The following is a 17,789-nucleotide window of genomic DNA, read 5'->3' as shown; positions in this document are numbered from 1 at the left end:
CTGACGTTGTCCACATCCGCGATCCAGATAAGGTGGCCGACTGTTGAATTCATCGACGCGCTTCGTATCTAACATGTGAGATACGATTTGCCAGTCATGGAGCCTTGTGAGGTTCGGTAAGCAATTGGAGGTGAATGCACCACAGTCCGTCTAGATAGATCGAGGGCAGGCGTTCAGTATAACACGAATCAGATACTAGAAAGACAGATATACACGTACTGATAACAACGCAACCCTCGACCGATTTGAGTGTTGATCGCGATGTTGAAAATAATTGCAACCAACTTACGCGTGAAGCCATACTCACAGGCGTATATAGAGGAGAGAAGACAGAGTGTCGTCCGGTTTGATGACACAAACGTCAGGTCAATCCACTGCTGTACTCCACACAGCATGTCGTCCAAATTTCCGTTGGCGTGCTGTGGAATATGGTTTGTCGTTGCAGCAATCAAGACTGCTGTATCGTTCGTCTCATTTCTTTTCCGCTCCGATCCCTTCACTTCGTTATTCGTGTCGTGTTGCTGCCTGGAAGGGTCCCACCTGCAGCCTGGAAAGGTCCCACCTGCAGCCTTGCGGCAGTCGCACACGCGACACGTGACCGCACCTTCCCAACTACTTGAGCAGCTCAACCGACTCACACTCTCCACCAATCGCAACTATCATCGCCCAGCATGTCGATCGTAGTTCCTCAAGTCCTCCAGCCAGACGCCGCCGACTCCGCGGGCGATGCTATCATTCAAGGTCTTGCTCCGCTCCTGAGTCAGTCTGCTTACGCTTGCGGAGGCTCTGTTGCTGTGAAAGAACGCCTCAACGTGAACGAGGAAGGCACTCCACCAGTCACCATCCGATGGGACGACACCGAACAGATCAAGAAGCTCGTTCTGCCGGCCGATGATATTTCCACCGTCCAAGGCCTCGTCAAGTCCACCCAGCCTGCGAGCTTCGGTCTGAATGGTAAGGATGTGATCGATGAGTCTTACAGGAAGGCCTCCAAGCTCGATCCAACTACCTTTTCGACAAACTTCTGTCCGTACGAAGTTGGCATCATCGATTCCATCAGCCAAGCTCTGTTGCCACTGCCAAACAACAAGTCCCAGGGCATCCGTGCAGAGCTGTACAAACTGAATGTAAGACTGCAGACGAACAACTTGTTTTCGATCTTAACTCCTCCAGGTCTATGAAGGACCTTCTGGCATGTTCAAGCCCCACCTCGACACCCCGCGTTCCGACCTTCACTTCGGCTCGCTGGTGGTCTGTCTCCCCTCCGCACACCAAGGCGGCCAGCTTGTCGTTCGCCACCAGGGTCTCTCTACCACATTCGACTGGTCTAAGGACAGTTCGAACCTTCAGTGGGCCGCTTTCTACAGCGACTGCGAACATGAAGTGTCTCAAGTCACGTCCGGCTACCGTCTCACCCTGACGTACAACCTCTTTCTTCGTCGCAGTGTTGGCCATAACGCTGGCACCAACGCCGTGGACGCATCTCAGCTGCCTGTCTACAAGGAGGTGCAGGCTGCCCTTGCCAACCCATCTTTCTTTCCCAATGGTAGGCTCGTATGACCGAAGTGGAGTGCGACGCTGACCCAACCACAGGAGGTCTTCTTGGAAAGTACTGCAGCCACGCCTATGCCCATGCTACTAAAGAAGGCGCTAGTGCACTGCCGGCCGCTCTGAAGGGCTCAGACATGGTCGCGTACGAGATCTTCAAGTCGCTGGGGGTTCCAGTCGCCATCCGTCCGGAACTTGACATCAAGGGCAAGTTTTACGTCTATGACGACGAAAGCGAAGATGCTGCCTACCTGTCACACAGTGTCATCGGAAAGGAGCTGATGGGCAGCAGCGGCGGTGGTTATGAAGACTGCAGCATGAAGGAGAGGTTCGAAGGCTTTCCTCACGACTTGCTCAAAGTCAAGTGGTTGAACACGCCCGTCGCCGATTCGCGCAACTTCCAGTACAGCTACCTTGTCGTAAGTTTCGCCACCCTGTTTACTTACATCGACTGACACTTCCAGTATGGTAACCAGGCCGAGATTGACTGGGCGTACAGTCACTGCGTGCTGCTCATGGAGATCCCGCCTTATCCGGAGCGGACGAAGGTTGGCCGAACAATCCTGGAGTGATATCTACCACTGACAGCTTGCAGGTCGTCAAGAAGCAAGTCCAAGTTGTTGAGGACTCCCACACCGCCTGAGCTGGCAGTCTAAGCCACTGCCGTTGGTATGCCTTCACCAACCAGGACATGGATACTGCACTGCCAACTTCTGACCCCTCGCTGTCTTCCCATATGTTGGTAGCGCTTCGTTGGGAAGTTGATACGCCGATCCTGTTGGATCCACCGCACCCGTAACAGTTACAATGAAATGGTTCCCCTACAAATTCTTCATACCTTCGTCTCTGATTGAAACCACGAAAGTTTATCCTAACAGCAGGCCTCCGTGGTTGCATGACAGCTGAAGCACCTGAAAGCCTCGCGTCGCTTTGTAAGAGCGAATAGCCAACTTCGCAGCATGTATCTGCAACCCTACATTGTGTTAACCAGGTAAGGGAAGCCCTTCATGGCTGGCCTTAACGAAAACTTACCTTTGACTGGACACACCAACGCGGAGAGCTTCCGGCGTGCATGAATCGTAGGACCATACCAATCAAACACGGCATCGTCGCTCGACTATAGCTGTCCGACCTCACGTCGCCAAGTTCGTCGAATGTGCTACCCGGGAGGCTCTGCAAAGACCCTGAACCCCCATCACCATGACGTCCGCCTGCCACAACATGCACGTCGCTTGGCAGTCACACCACCATCACCGACTCTCCCAACAGGGTCAAGTCACGCCTCATTGTGCGGGAGCCCGTTCTATTAGACAAGGGTTCGGACTCGGTTCCGGTGTTGTGGTGCCGTGTTTGAACGCAGGCTCCCAGCCCCACTCGTACGACCATGGACGAAAATCACGCAGCGGACTGGAAAGCGTATATCGACTGCTTCATCCTGATGTATCGCAACACGGGCAGCGTGCTTGCAGAAGGAGGGTCCAAGACCTAATGCACGAGTCATGCCGTGTAGAGACATACCAACGCCTCACCGCTACTTCAGCAAGGCCAGATTATTGCACACTTGAAACCCAGCTCTTGCGCACCGCATGCCGAGCGAAACGGAACTGCCGTACCCTTGGTGACCGCCACAGTCGCTTCTCGAGGAGCATGGTAGCGCGCTACGGAGGCCCACTTAACGATAATGACCCCGGATCCTTGAACGTTCAAGGTTCCCGTCCGTGCCTGTTGCAGCCTGCTCAAACGGCTAGATCTACTTCCCGGCGCCATGCTTACACCAAGCATCTCAATCCTCGTCTCTCACGCCGTGCTAATGGACCAGGACTGTATGCAAATCTTATTGTATTGGCCAGTCTGCCTGGACGGGAATGTTGAGATGCGACTGTTGCCGCGGGTTTGCTGCTGGGCGGTTGTTGTCTGCATCCTGCCATGCAGTCAGTAGCGGGCCGGCCCTTGGTGCCATATTACCGGTCAAGGCCGGAGGCGTATAGCTCGCATGATCGCGATGCCCTGAGTGGTCCGAAATCTCCGATTGGGCCAGCCATCGTCCCAACCGGGGGTGCTTCCGCGGGCCAGAGCAGGTACATCCGGGCGCTACAGCCCCTCTCCAATCCGGAGGCAGCCCGTCAGCCCGACCGAACAAGTCACTGATGGGAGTTGGTGTCGCAGTCATCCCACGCCGGCCAGCCAATATGTCACCCGGCCCACAAGCCCTCAGTGTCACATTGCGGGAAGCATCATCATGCCAAAGTCTATTGCAGATCCCGGTGCGTGCGACTTGGCTGGCACCAGCCTGCCAAACGAACGCCCCAAAGCCTCGTTGGCCGGTCCGATCGAGGATCCCCGAACTGCTGTTCAAGCTCAAAGCTCCATGCAATGCTGTGTTGCCACTCCGGCAGCACTATGGACTTCCACATGCGTAGCGAAGAGCCATAGCGCAGCATATATGCCTCCGGTTCCTGAGGCCTTTCATCAACCAGCACTCAACTCACCATGAACTACGCACACGTGACCACTCTCCCCTTTCTGCTCGACTCCTCCCACCTCACCCCTGAGGAGCTGGCCGAGCGAAACTCGAATCCGGCCCTCTTCGCAGCAAGACGATATGGTCAGCCAGAGCACATTTTCCGCGAGGCCGGTCAGTATGTCTTGCGTGTAGGCGACTGAGCTGACACCATCTAGCTGAGCGGCATGAGAATGGATCGCTGCAGGGTGTGCGTCCGGCCTTCTTAGCAGCCTACTCCCACTCACACAGCACACCTCGACCCGTAGGGGAGTCTTCGGGGACCTCTCAGAGACAGCAGCCTGCGCAGATGCTCGCCACGCGGACACGCCCCTCCAGCACGTCGCCCCCCTCTCACCACTCAAGTCCTGGTTCTGCAACTACAGCGACCTACTTCTCGACCGTCCTCTCGCAGCCCAGTCCTGCCAGTCCAACGCCGGGAGATCTACGGGCCAGCCGACCGGATGCCACGCGTCCAGAACAAGGCGACCAGAGGACGTAGCGCTGTTGATGTGATGAAAGTTGCGAAAATTCAATCGGGCGATATTAATCTTGGAGTTCTGGTCATGTCTGGAGGAGACCATGTGTCCCAGTTGACATATTTCATGTAGTAAACTTGGAAAATCTATATCAACATCTCTGCATATTGGACTTGCGATTGTGTTCGACGTGCTCCATGTTGCTGCGCCCGCTTGACCAGCCGCATGCTTAGCTGCTGTATACGGGACAGTCTGTTCGCCATGACCGCAATTTCCAGTTCCAGGTATTCGAAAAGGGTGCTTCTGTGTTGGGAGAGAGTTCATCACCGCGGTTGAAGATCTAGCAGCCCAACCGCTAGCGCGATGTAATGACTTGCTCATCACGCCATCTTAGGGCGTAAATAATCTCGGGCTGAACGTTGTAGATTCCACGGGAAAGGTTCAATATTCGTGGTGCAATTTCAACGGCTGAGTTCGTGAAAGCAGTACATCGCCCGTATACGAGCCGTTTCGATGTTACGAGTTTGCTGGGGTCAAGGAATCTGCGCCGGGTCTGTCGGTAGAGCCCAAGATGTGCACAATGCCGCCGAATCACAAACGCACGCACGTCGGCGGAGAAGGGTCCGTAACGTACCTAAGCACACGACAAGGCGCCAGGACGATTCTGCCGGCTGCAAAGTGCTCTTTGCATAACTCGGCTGCGCTGAGGCTACAGTACCCGTGAATATGTGACGGGGCTGTTGGCATGTCGTTTCGAGACATGTTGATACTCAGAGTGGTCGCAAAGCCGACAGTTTGTCTGATTACATCCCAACACGAACGGGAGTTCACCTGACGTGATTGGCCGGGCGACCGAATTGGTCCGCGGGGCGTTGAACCCGAGATGGAGGTCTTGACAGCCGCAGCGGGAGGGAGACGTTGTTAGAGTCTGAGATAGCCAATCAGAACCCGGCACGTGAATGGACCATGTCGCTATGAAACTCTGCAATGTGACACAGGCCGGTGAAACACGCTAACGCATAATCTCATCTTGGTCGCTGATCCAGAGAAACAAGTGCCGCGCCCGCAAGGTGGAAGGGGAGGTATATTGGGGAGAAGCCAGGATGTATTATACATAAAATGAGGTGCAGCTGTGTTGGTGAAACTGCGGGTTGAGACCGGGCGACAGGAACCACGGGGAGGTCGGAGCGCAGTATTCCGTTCCTATCATGTCGTTAGGGAATGATAGCAGGTTGACATCATTCTGCATATCTTGCCTCTCAGCTCTTATAATAGTCCGCACCAAACCATGTCCAACCAGCCACTTGGCTGGATGTAGCATTGTGAAACAAGCATCAATACTCTTGTTTGGACTTTTTCTTGTCGGGTTTGTATACGCTTGAATGGAGGTAGTTAGCCTTCGGTCTTTGGCTTATTGGCTGCAGTCAAGATGGTATGCATCCTACAAAAGCGCCAGGTGGCTGTTTGAACGTGCCTGGGTTTCAGTACCGGTACAATGGATAAGAGCTAAGCCCTTCACAGTTCGTTAAAGGTTTGGCTGTCTCACCAGATGGGAATTCAAGCCCAGGCTTGTCGATACATGCATATTATTATTTCAGTCTATGATTCGTTGAGGCGAGACAAGTATCACTTGTGTGAAAGACTTGCGTTTATACCAATGTCATCGAGACTATCAACTCATTGTAATTCCAGCATTTCGGACGTATGATGCAGCCTTGAGGCCGTGACCGGAGCTACTCTTGAGATTTTGTCTGCGTAGCTTTTACAGAGACTTGGCAATATCTCAGGTGCATTTCGCAGTCTTGTGTCAGGTCGTCGCACCCGCCGTTGCGCCGCACGGCGATCGCATGCCTCTCCTAGAGTTTGGCGGATATGAGATGTACCGTATGTTCGTGACTGCGATGATTGTACAAAGCGTGGTAGGTCAGCCGAAACGTGTGCTCGGGCAGAGATATCTGTGTCAGGGAGCTGAACGTGGTTCTGGTGTTCGGTTTGATGAGAGATCATCAGTATCTCGCTTTACTGCCGAGAATGACAAGCTTGGGTCCTTTCTGAGTAAAGATGGGTCTGATGGACTGCGAGCTTCGAATTTGATTCTTGTCAGCACATCCGACTTCAGGTATTGGGACTGCGCACCTGCGAACAACTCGAAGACGCAACGCAATAGCAGCGTGGGCAAAAATGCGAGGTCTACTGAACAGCAGTGCCGTGGACGACGACAGGTGCAACTGCGCTGGCAAGGCAGGTTGGCAAGTCTTCGGCACTGTTCCTTTCTGGCGGGGAAGTTGCGGTCAATGCTTGAGCACCGAGATACATAAGCAGCGCATTTGCTCATCGATATCATCGTTCCGCTCAGCCCAGTTTGACTGAAGCTCAAATACCGACAATTTGGCGTCCCATAACGACGCTGAATGCCTCCGCAGTGTTGTCTGATGGATGTTTACACGATCCACACTTCCTAGTGATTTGATAAAATTATCAAGTACCTCATACAGGGACAATGGGTTGCGCGATTCTGAGAGCCTTCAATCTCGCCTTGACTCATGCTGCTAGATGATAGAGAGAGGCGTCCGTCATCGCACAACGAGGCTTACACCTCCCGTTTGCTGAATAGCTCTGTATGGCACACGCACCTTGCTCCCTTCGCGCTTTCTCAACAATCACCCTCTGAACCTCACTTGATCGTTGACGTAGTTCGCAAAACCATCAAGCATCATGTCGGCAGCAGACCTTTTCGAGGATGCGGCGCTGTAAAGGAATTCGACCGTGGCGAAGCACGAAGTTCCAGCGCTCAAAGGACGGTAAGACGCACTTAGGTCGCTCTTGGTTGACTCCTACCGGATTCGAAGCAGCCTAAAAGCACTCCCCTTAGAATGTATCGACATCCTACCGATGAAGGGGGACACTGGCGGCTTGTCAAACTACCCAATCTGCATGGGCGTGCCCCATCTCCAGTTCGAGAGCAAACAACTCCGCCAGGAGCACCTCATTCGTAAGCGCGAACACAACGACCAGCTTCGAACGATCAAGACATCTGATAGTCTGTAGAAAAAGAACAATCGATGAAGGAGTTCTCACAGACAAGCACGGTCAACAGCGAGACTTCCGTGCTGTCTTTGAACAGCACGCCGTGGTTCCGCTGCAGGGCCAGGTGGAACAACACCTGACCGGAAAAGAGCCGAGCCAGAAGCTTCGTGGTGCTCTGCCCAAGTCCTGTTCGACTAGGCCAACAAGAGGTTGGAATAGGCCAACAAGAGGTCGGGTGCGGCGAACAGAAGTACAAATGAGGCCGATGAGAGAGCAAAGATTATCAGTGCATCTCGCCAGCGCCTTGGAGATGCTGCAGCTGTCCATTATGCAATCACCTGAAACTGCATGCAGGAGGACCGGTGACCTAGAAACAAGAAACACCGAGCAATCTGAGCGGCTGCGTACAATCGCGGACCTCCAATACGAGCTGGCACAGACGAAGGAGGATTTGACCAAGCATAAGCTCAAGCTTGATGAATGGTACAAGTGTGATAAGAAGTGAGCCGAAACAATTTCCGAGCACGAAGCGATGATCCTAGAGTATGCCTAACACATGGAAGATTCGGAGACATCTTCGAGTCGCTCACGTAGCAGCTCTCGATCTGTCGCAAGGGTGACGCAGTCGACCGCGCTGTTGGCATCCTGGTTTCGTTTCGAATTTGATAATAGTATTCCCAGCCTTGATAGCAGTGAGTACCGATCCACTTTCAGCCTTCGTTGGCAGTCATTTACTGAGTTTCCACGTGACTCGCAGGACATCAATAAGCCACGAGAAGATATGACAACATGCGTGAGCCTAAAAGGAGACGATTGCGACAGTCAAATCCGACACAGTCGAGCATTTGCGGCGTTGGCTTCACGTTGATTAGCAGGGCAGACTGACTCCAGCGGGCCAAACTCGGCGGTGGGCGCCAAGCCAGATGTCAGCAGTGTGCATGCCTTGGAAACGGCACATGCCAATGAGATCACCGAGAAACATAGCTCATGCCAGGACGTACCTGACGGAGAATCTCAAACTTGTCCCAATCGGCAATAGCGAGGTCCCACTGCGGCCGCTACTTCCTCCCTGCGCCTCGATTGACGTTGTTCGATCATATAAAATGTCAGCAGCTTGCAGTCGTCGTCAACGTGCTGTCTTGGCAGTTCTTGTCGAATTTGCTAGATGATGATGATACAGCACGGTCGGTGAATTGACGTAGACTATAAAGAGGTCGTCAAGGCTTCTGCAGCAGCTCCCTCATCACCTACCAGCAACATCATGAACACCATCCAACGCAGCCTGGCCGTTCTCAGCGCGACAGCTCTTGCTGTCACAGCGCAAAACTTATCTTTTGGGGCGGATAACTTCTACCGCAGCGATGCTGTCACGCTCCAACCCATCACTTTCCCGAATCAGTTTCACATGACAGTCGCGGGCAATCTTTTCATCCCCAACAACTTCTCTCGTACTGCGAACGCGTCCGCAATCGTGGTCGGCCATCCGATGGGCGCGGTCAAGGAGCAGAGCGCCAACCTGTATGCAACGAAATTGGCTGAGCAGGGCTTCGTAACGATTGCACTCGATGTCTCGTTCTGGGGCGGCAGCGAGGGCGAGCCTCGTAACGCTGTCCTGCCTGACGTCTATGCGGAGTCTTTCAGTGCGGCAGTTGACTATCTAGGCACGCTAGACTTTATTGACAGAGAGCGCATCGGTGCTCTTGGCGTCTGTGGCAGCGGCAGCTTTGTTATCAGCGCGGCAAAGATCGATTCGCGGATTGCCAGTGTTGCTACTGTAAGCATGTACGACATGGGTGCCGCCAATCGAGACGGACTGAGGAATGCAGTCACTGCAGAGCAGCGGAAGAGGACCGTCGCTGCTGCCTCTCAGCAGCGCTGGGTTGAGGCTGAAGGTGGCGAGACTGTATACATCGGTGGCACTGTCCACGAGCTCACCAATGAGACGGACGCTGTCGGGCGTGAGTTCTTCGACTTCTACCGCACCCCTCGCGGCGAGTTCACGCCTGAGGGAACGACAGAGAACCTGACGACGCACCCGACCATGTCCAGCAACGTCAGATTCCACAACTTCTATCCGTTCAGCAATATCGAGGATATCTCACCTCGACCCATGCTCTTCATCTCCGGTGACCAGGCACACTCACGCGAGTTCAGCGAGGACGCATATGCGCAGGCTGGTGAGCCTAAGGAGTTGGTGTGGGTGCCGGGTGCCGGTCACGTCGACCTCTACGACCGAGTCGACCTCATCCCGTTCGATAAGCTCACGTCTTTCTTCCAGGCGAGTCTTGGTGGTGTCAACGGTAACGCGAGTGTGGTGTAAACAGGACTTGATGTACGACGTAGGATGTACAGTAGCCGTAGAAAGCATTAGATCGAACTATAGAGAATTGAGAAGCATACGTGAGAGAACGTCCATGATCGTTGTTCGAGGTGTGATGTTGTCATGTGCAGGAAGGCAGGAGCGCTGCGGATGACGTAACTGACTCCCTCTTCCAAAGTGACGAACCTCACACTCACTCAATGCGCAACAGGAACAGGTATCGTAGAGTTTTCCAGCACCGTGGAGTCTCCGTCCGCATCAGCCACAGTCCGGCCGGTTGAACCGATTTAAGTGGGTCTGTGTGGCGTAGCAGCGACGAATGCATCGTCATGCCGCGTAACAACCATTGCGATTGTCCTTTCTGGTGATTAAAATTGTGCCGAAGTTAAAGAGATGACGCGGCGGGAGATCGTAGGGGCTCGCATTGCAGTGACGCACACGGCAGTATATATGCCGCGCACCGCATCGTAGTGGACAGCTCATCACAAGCATCTAAGAACCAGTCAGAAGGACCTTCAACCTTTTCCAACCAAACGAACACAAACCTCATCGTACGATACCGTCAGTTTCGAAGTCGCAATGGGTCTCCTCCACAAACTCGGAGATAAGGTGCTGCACAAGGACTCCAAGCACAACAATCACAACCTACACACTTCCCCGCACGGCGGGTTCCAGCACCAGCCTCCGCCGTTCCATCAGGGCGGCGGACACCATCACGGTGCGAATCATGGTGGACACCACGGCGGAATGGGCGGCGGACACCACGGCCAGCAGCATCACGGAGGAATGGGCGGGCCGGGTTTTCACGGCGGCGGTCCTGGAGGTCACCACGGAGGCGGACCCATGGGAGGACACGGAGGTCATCATGCAGGCGGGCCCATGGGAGGGCATGGAGGCCATGGAGGGCATGGAGGACATGGAGGTCACCACGGAGGTCACCACGGAGGAGGACCGATGGGAGGCCACGGAGGCCACCACGGCGGAGGAATGCACGAAGGCCCGGGAAGGAGATGGTAGATCTGCGATAATCCGCTTTGCTGATGATACCCACTAGACGTTAATCCCACACCACTGCAACTGTTCCAACGTGCTCGCAATGTCCACCTATAGTCTGTGACATATCTCTCACGGGTGCAGCTGCACGAATCCCGATCGAGCCTTAGAAGACGCGAAGATGGCCTCCTTCGATGTAATCCAGCCAGAGCCTCAGGCTGATGAGTTTAATGATGACAAGCATCAGTCAGACGATGCTTGGTCTTTTCGGAACTTTTGACTTCGACGCTAGTCCTAATCCGAAGCGCCACCACGGCCTAGCCAATCGATCGCCTTTCGACGTCCCCCCCTTTGCGGCACGCCGTGTCTATAACAGGCGCGGCAGAGCAGAGTAGAGCCCGCGGGCAACAACTAGGTAGTACAGCGCGTCTCACATTTTTCTCCATCTCCTTCCTGTCGCTCCTTCGTCTCAGCCAGTCTCTATCGTCAACTCCATCATCCACAATGACCTCAACATTCGTTCTCGCGTCCCTCCTCGGGCTTGCCGCCGCGCAGTCCTCAGTCCTCTCCATTCCCTTCTTCATCTTCGACCCGCAGGCCATCGAGGCGTCGATTGTGTCCGCGAACCCGTCTGCGACGACCATGGCGCTCGCGTGTCCGACCGGCACCGATTCGAACGACTGCGGCCTGTTTCCTCAGATGACGCTCATCTACGGTCCCTCGACCTACCACCTGGATATGGGCGTGGGCGACGCGGCTGCGTTTACAGGCAGCGCGGACTGTGCGCTCGGCGCGACGGTGACGTGCACCGAGTTTGCGACGGGCAGCGAGGCGAACTTTCCGGGTCGCAGCACGGAGACTTATGCCCCTTCGGATATCCTCACGCTGCCTGTAACGGTAACAGGCGGTGCTGAGAAGCTTGGGAGCGCTCAGGCCAGTGCAACGGAGAGTGCGAGTGCAAGTAGCAGCACGGGCGGCAGCGCGACATCTGGAAGTGCTGCGAGCGCGTCCACTGCGAGCGTCACGCAGATCGTCGGCACAAACAGCGCCTCTGCCAGTGCGTCTGCGAGTGCCAGCCGCACTCAATCCGCCGCTGCGACTCCCTCCCCGGACGCAGGTGCTGCGATTTCCATCTCCGCGGGTGGACTAGTCGGCGCTGTCGTGTGTGCGGTCGGCGTGCTCTTGTAGTCAGGCTCAGCGAGATGGAGGTCCAGTAATACCATAATACGAATCTAGACGTGAAGGTTATCACAAGTTCCAGCTTCCATCATGCTGGGTTCCCAGCACGTCATCGCTTAGACCTCCCTCGCCATGCCTCAACATCGCAAGACGTGCTTAACTGCCGAGCCTATCGCCTATCACGGCTCGCTGATGCACGAAATATGCATCATCCGGTCGCTTGCCTCCTTCGCCATCGCGGGCTTGGCATGATCTTTTGCGGCATCTTAGACGCCGCCACTTCTGCGTCGGTACTGAGCCGGCACTGAGTAAATGAGTCGTGTATCTCGTCGGATGCATACCCTGAGGCTGGGCGGCATTGCAATAAGGTGGATGTATTGCGCGATGAGCACTGCCGGTTTTCGCAGAAAATTCGAAGATATAAGAAACGTGCTGGCCGTGCTCCGTAAGATCAGTGACAGGCTTTATCATGGCACCTCCCACCGAGACAACGATCCCCCGAGACAAGTGGTGGAAGTTGAAGTGGTTCTCCGACGATGACAGTGCTGAAGACCGCAAGTTCGTCTCCAAAATCGATCTGCTGATAGTTCCGTACTCGGTCCTGGCCTACTGGGTCAAGTACATTGACCAGTCGAACCTGAACAATGCCTACGTTGCCGGCATGAAGGAGGATCTAGGATTTCGGGGCAACGAACTCGTACAGCTGCAGACGCTGTACACTCTCGGCTCGGTGCTGGGTCAAATTCCCTTCCTGTTAGTCACTCCACGCATCCCACGACTGAACTGACATCCGCAGCTTCATCATGACCTATGTTCCGGTACATTGGCTGATCCCCGGCTGCGACATCGCCTGGGGCATCTTCACCCTCCTGCAATACCGGGTCACTGGGTACGCGGAGCTGGCGGCGTATCGCTTCATGATCGGTTTTCTCGAGGCCGCGTTCTTCCCGGCAATGCACTACGTTTTTGGCTCCTGGTATCGCGGTCATGAGATCGCTCGTCGAGGCGGCATCTTCTATACGGGACTCGGTCTTGGAACCTTGACTGCGGGTCTGATCCAAGCTGGAGCGTCTCAGCGCCTTGAGGGCGTTCATGGTATGTCTGCAACCGTAATCGTGGAACATGCTGACATGTCCAGGCCTCGAAGGATGGCGTTGGATGTACATCATCTGCGCCATAATCACCATCCCCGTTGGTCTCCTTGGCTATTTCGTCCTCCCCGGCACCATCGAGCAGCCTAACCGCTGGTGCATCAACGACCACGACATTGCAGTTGGCAGAGCACGCCTCGAGAAGCACGGCCATGTCACCAAAGGCAAGATGAAGTTCGGCCACATCAAGAAGACGCTCCTCGGCTTCCGTTTCTGGATGGTTGTTGCCACAGATGTCCTCTTCTGGAACGCCGGCATCCACAAGAGCACCGCTACCTTTCTGCTCTGGATCAAGAGCATCGCGCCAGGCAGATTCAGTGTCCCGAAGATCAACGAGCTGGGGACAATAGCGCCTGCGTTAGGTATTGGGTACACCCTGTTTGCCTGCTTTGCATCAGACATGTATCTCGGACCCGCCTGGGCCATCACGATGTGCTCTGTCTTCAACGCTGTCGGCTTGATCATCTTGACGATTTGGACGGTCCCGGAAGGTGCGCTGTGGTTTGGGTTTGCCACGATGTACTGGTCCAACGCACTGTCCAGCGTCTTCCACGGCTGGGTCAACAATCTGCTGCGCGACAGTCCCGAGGAGCGGAGTTTCACACTCGTGCTCATCAATCTACTCTCACAGTCGTCAACTGCCTGGACACCGCTGCTGACTTTCCCTACTGTGGAGGCTCCCCGCTACCGCAAGGGCTTCTCCTTTTGTCTCGGCTGCGCGATCGCGTTGATCGCGTTTACGTGGGCCATGCACTACTACCTGAAGCGCGACGCGAGACAAGAGAAGTTGCCGGTGGATGTGGAAACAGATAGTGTTCGTGCAGAGAGCACCGAGCAGGATGTCAAGGTGCCGAATGCTGGTGTGTCTGACGAAGGGGTTTTATCAGCAACGGACAGGAAGGTCTAGAAATCTTTTGGGGGTTTGGCTTACAAGGTGGATCCAGCAGGCGAGAATTGAGCGTAGACAACTCTGTTCCTCTTCTTCCTAAAGTTGTCGCAAATGTTCCAAACATTTCATTCGCCCGGCTCACCCTTGATCTTTGTAGTCGACATTCACTCTCTAGATCCTTGATGTCAACCGTGTTTCAACACTGCCATACTCCTTGATGATCCGCAACAGCACAAGAGGATCCCATCGTCACTGGGAATCAGTGCACTTATCTCGACGCCAACATGCGATAGCTGTTCGAAGCCTCGCCCTCTCAATCAGTGAAGCAATCGGAAGGAAACATTACCGCAAACCTGGAAAAACGCATCAGCTGAAGTCAAAAGTAAGAAGTGATACTCGGAGTCCGAATCCACCACGTCAGACCCCAGAAACAATCGGTCATCCCGCATCCGGCCGCGACGAGGAGGAGGCAGAGGACGACGAAGAGAAGAAAAATAAGTGAACAACCAACCCACCCCAACCAGGCTCAAAACGAGGGAACAAGAAAAGTTTAGCCAGAGTCCGAGCGCAACCGTCATCACACCGCCGCTGGACATCTACGCAGAGCGCAAAGATGGTAAGATGTTCGTATCTGTAATATCCAGAAGAGGGTGAAGAACAGGAGCGGGGTAGTGGAGAGCTTCGATTTGTGCTCCTTAGCTCGGCGGAGGGGATGGGGCAGCTGCGCGAATTCTTGGGGCGTGGCTTCCGCTTTCTCGTGGATGTGCCGTGAGTGTGATGTCGCAATCGTACGAGCTCTGCAGGCTCGGCAGGAAGGAGCTTTTGCACGCCATCAGTCATTTCGGTTTTTGGTGCATAACGGGGCTATGGGATAGAGGCGCGTAGCAGATGCGAAGCAAGATGGCTTTCGTGCAGGAGTTGGGAGGCGTTGGATTGGGTTGGTTCACTTGCAAGAGTGAAGATCGCTACGGCGAATATAGGGAGAAATTCACGTTTTATTTAAGAGCTGAGAGCGCAAGCTATATCGAATACTTTCTCTGTTCTTTATCTTGCCTAATCTCGCCAAACCATCTGCTCTATAGCACCTGGTTCCTGCTGCGTCCTCTTAAGTAAATCGAAACTCTAGTAAGAGTTCCAGGCGTCTGCATTAGTGCCCTGAGTCTTCTCGGTTCCACGCTTGTAGGAGTTCCAAGCATCAGCATCAGTTCCCTCAGTCTTCTCAGTACCACGCTTGTACGAGTTCCAGGCGTCAGCGTCAGTACCCTCAGTCTTGTCAGTGCCACGCTTGTAGGAGTTCCAGGCATCAGCATCAGTGCCTTCAGTCTTCTCAGTGCCACGCTTGTAGGAATTCCATGCGTCAGCATCGGTGCCCTCAGTCTTCTCAGTACCGCGCTTGTAGGAGTTCCAGGCGTCAGCGTCAGTACCTTCAGTCTTCTCAGTGCCACGCTTGTATGAGTTCCAGGCATCAGCATCAGTTCCCTGAGTACCTCGTTTATAAGAGTTCCAAGCGTCAGCATCAGTACCCTCGGTCTTCTCAGTGCCTCGTTTATAAGAGTTCCAGGCATCAGCGTCAGTACCCTCGGTGCCGCGCTTGTACGAGTTCCACGCGTCAGCATCGGTTCCCTCAGTGCCACGTGTTTCGATTCCAATGACGGGCTTGGGTAGGCCTGTCACATCTATCAGTATCAACGGTCTATTGTGAAGGGTCAAGATGCCCTTGGAGGTCTCACCATTTGGCAGGGCCGAAACGACTACCGCAAGGGGCAAGATTGCCGTGAGGATGGATTGAGAACGCATAGTTGTATCGGTGGTGGGGAGAGGTCTGGAAGAAGACTGTTGTAGAGACTGGTTGTATGAGATGCGTAGAAGCTGTCTGTGTTGGATGTTCGTTATGGAGAGGCGATGAGTGCTCTTTTATAGTAGAGATCCAGTCTTTGATCCATGCAGCTTGGAATCGATTGGTCGTATCATTGCCCACGGAGCTTCGTTGCATCCCAATCATTCAGAGGATGTTCCAAAGGATCTAGTTACTGCCGGCTTGGTGCCCAACTTGGCAGCTCCTCAAGCAAGATCAAGCTTTTGTGTCACCATGGGCTTATCTGCATGAGTGTCTCCGTGTTTGAGTGATACGTTTCTCGTCCCTTATACCATAAAAGTCACTAGCGAGAACGGCTTCCTCTCAAACACGACTGCATCAAAGTGGTACGCGGGTCAGTGGACTGGGGTCTTCGCCCTCACCTTCTGTGTTAGGTAAGCGCTTACTGTGAGCATCACGTGCTTATTCTCAGTAGAAACCTCCAATACCTAAAGATGCTAAGCATGCAATGCGTATAAATGACGCTTCATCCTATACAGAAAGCGAGCGCTTAGATCCCTGTTTGCTGGCTCGCCTGAACATGCAGATATGGACAATTGTTTGGGCCCGTAACTTCATGTAAGACAATGATAGGTTAGATCAGCCCGACATACCACCGTTGTTACATTTCAACCATCACTCAGATGTTCCCGTGTCATAGCGCAGCACTGACTGCAATAAACGTTTGGGATGCCTAAGTGACTCAAACTTCCCTCTCGTTCACTCCCCGACCTTTCTGTGTCAACACACCTTTCCTCTCCGCATTCAACATGAGCTCTCAAACTCTATATACCAGAATGTCAGATGACACCACTGATTGCGAGACAGAGAACCTGATGTGGGAGAAGGAACGACATGTTGCTCCCAGATCTTGGATGCAACGCAGAGGATCTCTAATCCACCTTAGCTGCCTGTATTTCTTCATCGTAGTCCTTCTGGGATACATTGGTGCTACCAACCTCAAGTCCACCCCGCTGAGAGATCCTTCTCTTGGTGACAAATGGAGTAAGTCCAGTCCATGTATCGCTCAAAGATGAAGCTAATAGTAGTTAAGCTCCTGTCCGGGATGTTGTCGATTACGTGCCGTACGAATTCCACGCGTTTGAGGACAATGGCGAGTACGCTGGCTACCCAGACGACACTAAAGATCAGATGTGGCAAGACCTGTTTAGCTGTAAGACACACTTTGACTATCCTTCACTCCTGTTTGCTCACAGCTGTCTGCAGTTGGGATGATTCGCATTTCGGAAGAGGAGTCCAAGAATCTTGTCCAACCTACTTTCCAAATCCCCAATACCGATGAGTATCTTATCGAGCTCGAAGTCTTCCATCAACTACACTGCCTCAACCAACTTCGACAAGCGTTCTATCCCGAGCGCTGGCCGCATCTGTGGCAGTACACACCAGAAGGGAAAATCGACTACGCCGGTCGACAGTACGGCCATTGGGGTATGTCATTATCTTTTTGAATTGTTGGGTGTTCGAGGCGTGTTCTGGATAAGCTGCTAAATCATTTGTAGAGCATTGCATCGAATCGATCAGACAATCGCTCATCTGCCACAGCGATGTCACGCCAATCACGATTCACTACAACGCCACGGCTGTCCCTAAATCTGGTGGAGACTTCAAAATCGAACATACCTGCCGCAATTTTGACGCATTGAGCGACTGGGCGAGAGGCAGGACGTTAGGCCTTCTGGGTGACAAGGTAAAGGGGCTGTTAGATGATTAGTTCCATTATTGGTGCTTGTAAATATGTGCGGACCCTCTTCCTTTGGTACTTTACACGCTGGCAGTTACGTGCCAAGTACCTGAGATCTCTAAATAGCTAGAAAGTCTGTATGCCTA

The 17,789-nt window shown here is 53.8% G+C and overlaps 9 protein-coding genes across 9 annotated transcripts; 8 read left to right on the top strand and 1 right to left on the bottom strand.

Moving 5' to 3' along the window:
- The first annotated feature begins 277 nt into the window (after positions 1-277).
- C7974DRAFT_440487 (uncharacterized protein) lies at positions 278-2,597 on the top strand. The gene is made up of 4 exons (XM_046145328.1): positions 278-1,127; positions 1,174-1,546; positions 1,594-1,967; positions 2,013-2,597. The coding sequence occupies exons 1-4, from the start codon at positions 672-674 to the stop codon at positions 2,118-2,120; spliced, it is 1,311 nt and encodes a 436-aa protein (XP_046003622.1). The 5' UTR covers positions 278-671; the 3' UTR covers positions 2,121-2,597.
- On the top strand, positions 2,446-3,558 carry C7974DRAFT_29367 (uncharacterized protein). Its single transcript, XM_046137665.1, has 2 exons — positions 2,446-2,539; positions 2,589-3,558. The coding sequence occupies exon 2, from the start codon at positions 2,749-2,751 to the stop codon at positions 3,418-3,420; it is 672 nt and encodes a 223-aa protein (XP_046003621.1). The 5' UTR covers positions 2,446-2,539; positions 2,589-2,748; the 3' UTR covers positions 3,421-3,558.
- A 171-nt stretch (positions 3,559-3,729) lies between these two features.
- On the top strand, positions 3,730-4,850 carry C7974DRAFT_29361 (uncharacterized protein). The gene is made up of 3 exons (XM_046137664.1): positions 3,730-4,183; positions 4,228-4,259; positions 4,318-4,850. Exons 1-3 carry the CDS (start codon positions 4,039-4,041, stop codon positions 4,657-4,659), a joined length of 519 nt encoding a protein of 172 aa, XP_046003620.1. The 5' UTR covers positions 3,730-4,038; the 3' UTR covers positions 4,660-4,850.
- A 2,349-nt stretch (positions 4,851-7,199) lies between these two features.
- C7974DRAFT_29310 (uncharacterized protein) lies at positions 7,200-8,524 on the top strand. The gene is made up of 4 exons (XM_046137660.1): positions 7,200-7,519; positions 7,576-8,055; positions 8,118-8,246; positions 8,312-8,524. The coding sequence occupies exons 1-3, from the start codon at positions 7,401-7,403 to the stop codon at positions 8,146-8,148; spliced, it is 630 nt and encodes a 209-aa protein (XP_046003619.1). The 5' UTR covers positions 7,200-7,400; the 3' UTR covers positions 8,149-8,246; positions 8,312-8,524.
- Position 8,525: 1 nt separating this feature from the next.
- C7974DRAFT_29305 (Alpha/Beta hydrolase protein) lies at positions 8,526-10,286 on the top strand. The gene has a single exon (XM_046137659.1). It carries the CDS (start codon positions 8,816-8,818, stop codon positions 9,872-9,874), a length of 1,059 nt encoding a protein of 352 aa, XP_046003618.1. The 5' UTR covers positions 8,526-8,815; the 3' UTR covers positions 9,875-10,286.
- A 948-nt stretch (positions 10,287-11,234) lies between these two features.
- On the top strand, positions 11,235-12,285 carry C7974DRAFT_29276 (uncharacterized protein). Its single transcript, XM_046137655.1, has one exon. It carries the CDS (start codon positions 11,372-11,374, stop codon positions 12,053-12,055), a length of 684 nt encoding a protein of 227 aa, XP_046003617.1. The 5' UTR covers positions 11,235-11,371; the 3' UTR covers positions 12,056-12,285.
- Positions 12,286-14,218, top strand: C7974DRAFT_29277 (major facilitator superfamily transporter). The gene is made up of 3 exons (XM_046137657.1): positions 12,286-12,799; positions 12,843-13,141; positions 13,185-14,218. Exons 1-3 carry the CDS (start codon positions 12,516-12,518, stop codon positions 14,102-14,104), a joined length of 1,503 nt encoding a protein of 500 aa, XP_046003616.1. The 5' UTR covers positions 12,286-12,515; the 3' UTR covers positions 14,105-14,218.
- A 903-nt stretch (positions 14,219-15,121) lies between these two features.
- On the bottom strand, positions 15,122-15,975 carry C7974DRAFT_468384 (uncharacterized protein). Its single transcript, XM_046146392.1, has 2 exons — positions 15,817-15,975; positions 15,122-15,753 (listed from the first exon to the last, which is right to left on the bottom strand). Exons 1-2 carry the CDS (start codon positions 15,881-15,883, stop codon positions 15,209-15,211), a joined length of 612 nt encoding a protein of 203 aa, XP_046003615.1. The 5' UTR covers positions 15,884-15,975; the 3' UTR covers positions 15,122-15,208.
- A 763-nt stretch (positions 15,976-16,738) lies between these two features.
- On the top strand, positions 16,739-17,757 carry C7974DRAFT_420282 (uncharacterized protein; the record flags this gene model as incomplete). Its single annotated transcript, XM_046144249.1, has 4 exons — positions 16,739-16,946; positions 16,996-17,115; positions 17,169-17,390; positions 17,462-17,757. The coding sequence occupies 4 exons, from the start codon at positions 16,739-16,741 to the stop codon at positions 17,671-17,673; spliced, it is 762 nt and encodes a 253-aa protein (XP_046003614.1). The 3' UTR covers positions 17,674-17,757.
- Positions 17,758-17,789: the final 32 nt, after the last annotated feature.

This window comes from Boeremia exigua (assembly GCF_020726555.1).
Source record: "Boeremia exigua strain MPI-SDFR-AT-0100 chromosome Unknown C7974scaffold_1, whole genome shotgun sequence".
NCBI lineage: Eukaryota > Fungi > Ascomycota > Dothideomycetes > Pleosporales > Didymellaceae > Boeremia > Boeremia exigua.
Note: the sequence above shows the minus strand (reverse complement) of the source record. Positions and strands in the feature narration are given on the sequence as shown.

Excerpts from the sequence above, each read along its gene's own strand:
- C7974DRAFT_29361 (XM_046137664.1), top strand. The coding sequence starts at position 4,039 with ATGAACTACGCACACGTGACCACTCTCCCCTTTCTGCTCGACTCCTCC. Across the intron at positions 4,184-4,227 it reads GCACATTTTCCGCGAGGCCG|CTGAGCGGCATGAGAATGGA; the intron begins GTCAGTATGTCT and ends GACACCATCTAG. Across the intron at positions 4,260-4,317 it reads AGAATGGATCGCTGCAGGGT|GGGAGTCTTCGGGGACCTCT; the intron begins GTGCGTCCGGCC and ends CTCGACCCGTAG.
- C7974DRAFT_468384 (XM_046146392.1), bottom strand. The coding sequence starts at position 15,883 with ATGCGTTCTCAATCCATCCTCACGGCAATCTTGCCCCTTGCGGTAGTC. Across the intron at positions 15,754-15,816 it reads CGTTTCGGCCCTGCCAAATG|GCCTACCCAAGCCCGTCATT; the intron begins GTGAGACCTCCA and ends TAGATGTGACAG.
- C7974DRAFT_29277 (XM_046137657.1), top strand. The coding sequence starts at position 12,516 with ATGGCACCTCCCACCGAGACAACGATCCCCCGAGACAAGTGGTGGAAG. Across the intron at positions 12,800-12,842 it reads CTGGGTCAAATTCCCTTCCT|CTTCATCATGACCTATGTTC; the intron begins GTTAGTCACTCC and ends TGACATCCGCAG. Across the intron at positions 13,142-13,184 it reads GCGCCTTGAGGGCGTTCATG|GCCTCGAAGGATGGCGTTGG; the intron begins GTATGTCTGCAA and ends TGACATGTCCAG.
- C7974DRAFT_29367 (XM_046137665.1), top strand. The coding sequence starts at position 2,749 with ATGACGTCCGCCTGCCACAACATGCACGTCGCTTGGCAGTCACACCAC.
- C7974DRAFT_440487 (XM_046145328.1), top strand. The coding sequence starts at position 672 with ATGTCGATCGTAGTTCCTCAAGTCCTCCAGCCAGACGCCGCCGACTCC. Across the intron at positions 1,128-1,173 it reads CAGAGCTGTACAAACTGAAT|GTCTATGAAGGACCTTCTGG; the intron begins GTAAGACTGCAG and ends TAACTCCTCCAG. Across the intron at positions 1,547-1,593 it reads CCCATCTTTCTTTCCCAATG|GAGGTCTTCTTGGAAAGTAC; the intron begins GTAGGCTCGTAT and ends ACCCAACCACAG.
- C7974DRAFT_29305 (XM_046137659.1), top strand. The coding sequence starts at position 8,816 with ATGAACACCATCCAACGCAGCCTGGCCGTTCTCAGCGCGACAGCTCTT.
- C7974DRAFT_29310 (XM_046137660.1), top strand. The coding sequence starts at position 7,401 with ATGTATCGACATCCTACCGATGAAGGGGGACACTGGCGGCTTGTCAAA. Across the intron at positions 7,520-7,575 it reads CCGCCAGGAGCACCTCATTC|AAAAAGAACAATCGATGAAG; the intron begins GTAAGCGCGAAC and ends GATAGTCTGTAG. Across the intron at positions 8,056-8,117 it reads TGGTACAAGTGTGATAAGAA|ATTCGGAGACATCTTCGAGT; the intron begins GTGAGCCGAAAC and ends AACACATGGAAG.
- C7974DRAFT_29276 (XM_046137655.1), top strand. The coding sequence starts at position 11,372 with ATGACCTCAACATTCGTTCTCGCGTCCCTCCTCGGGCTTGCCGCCGCG.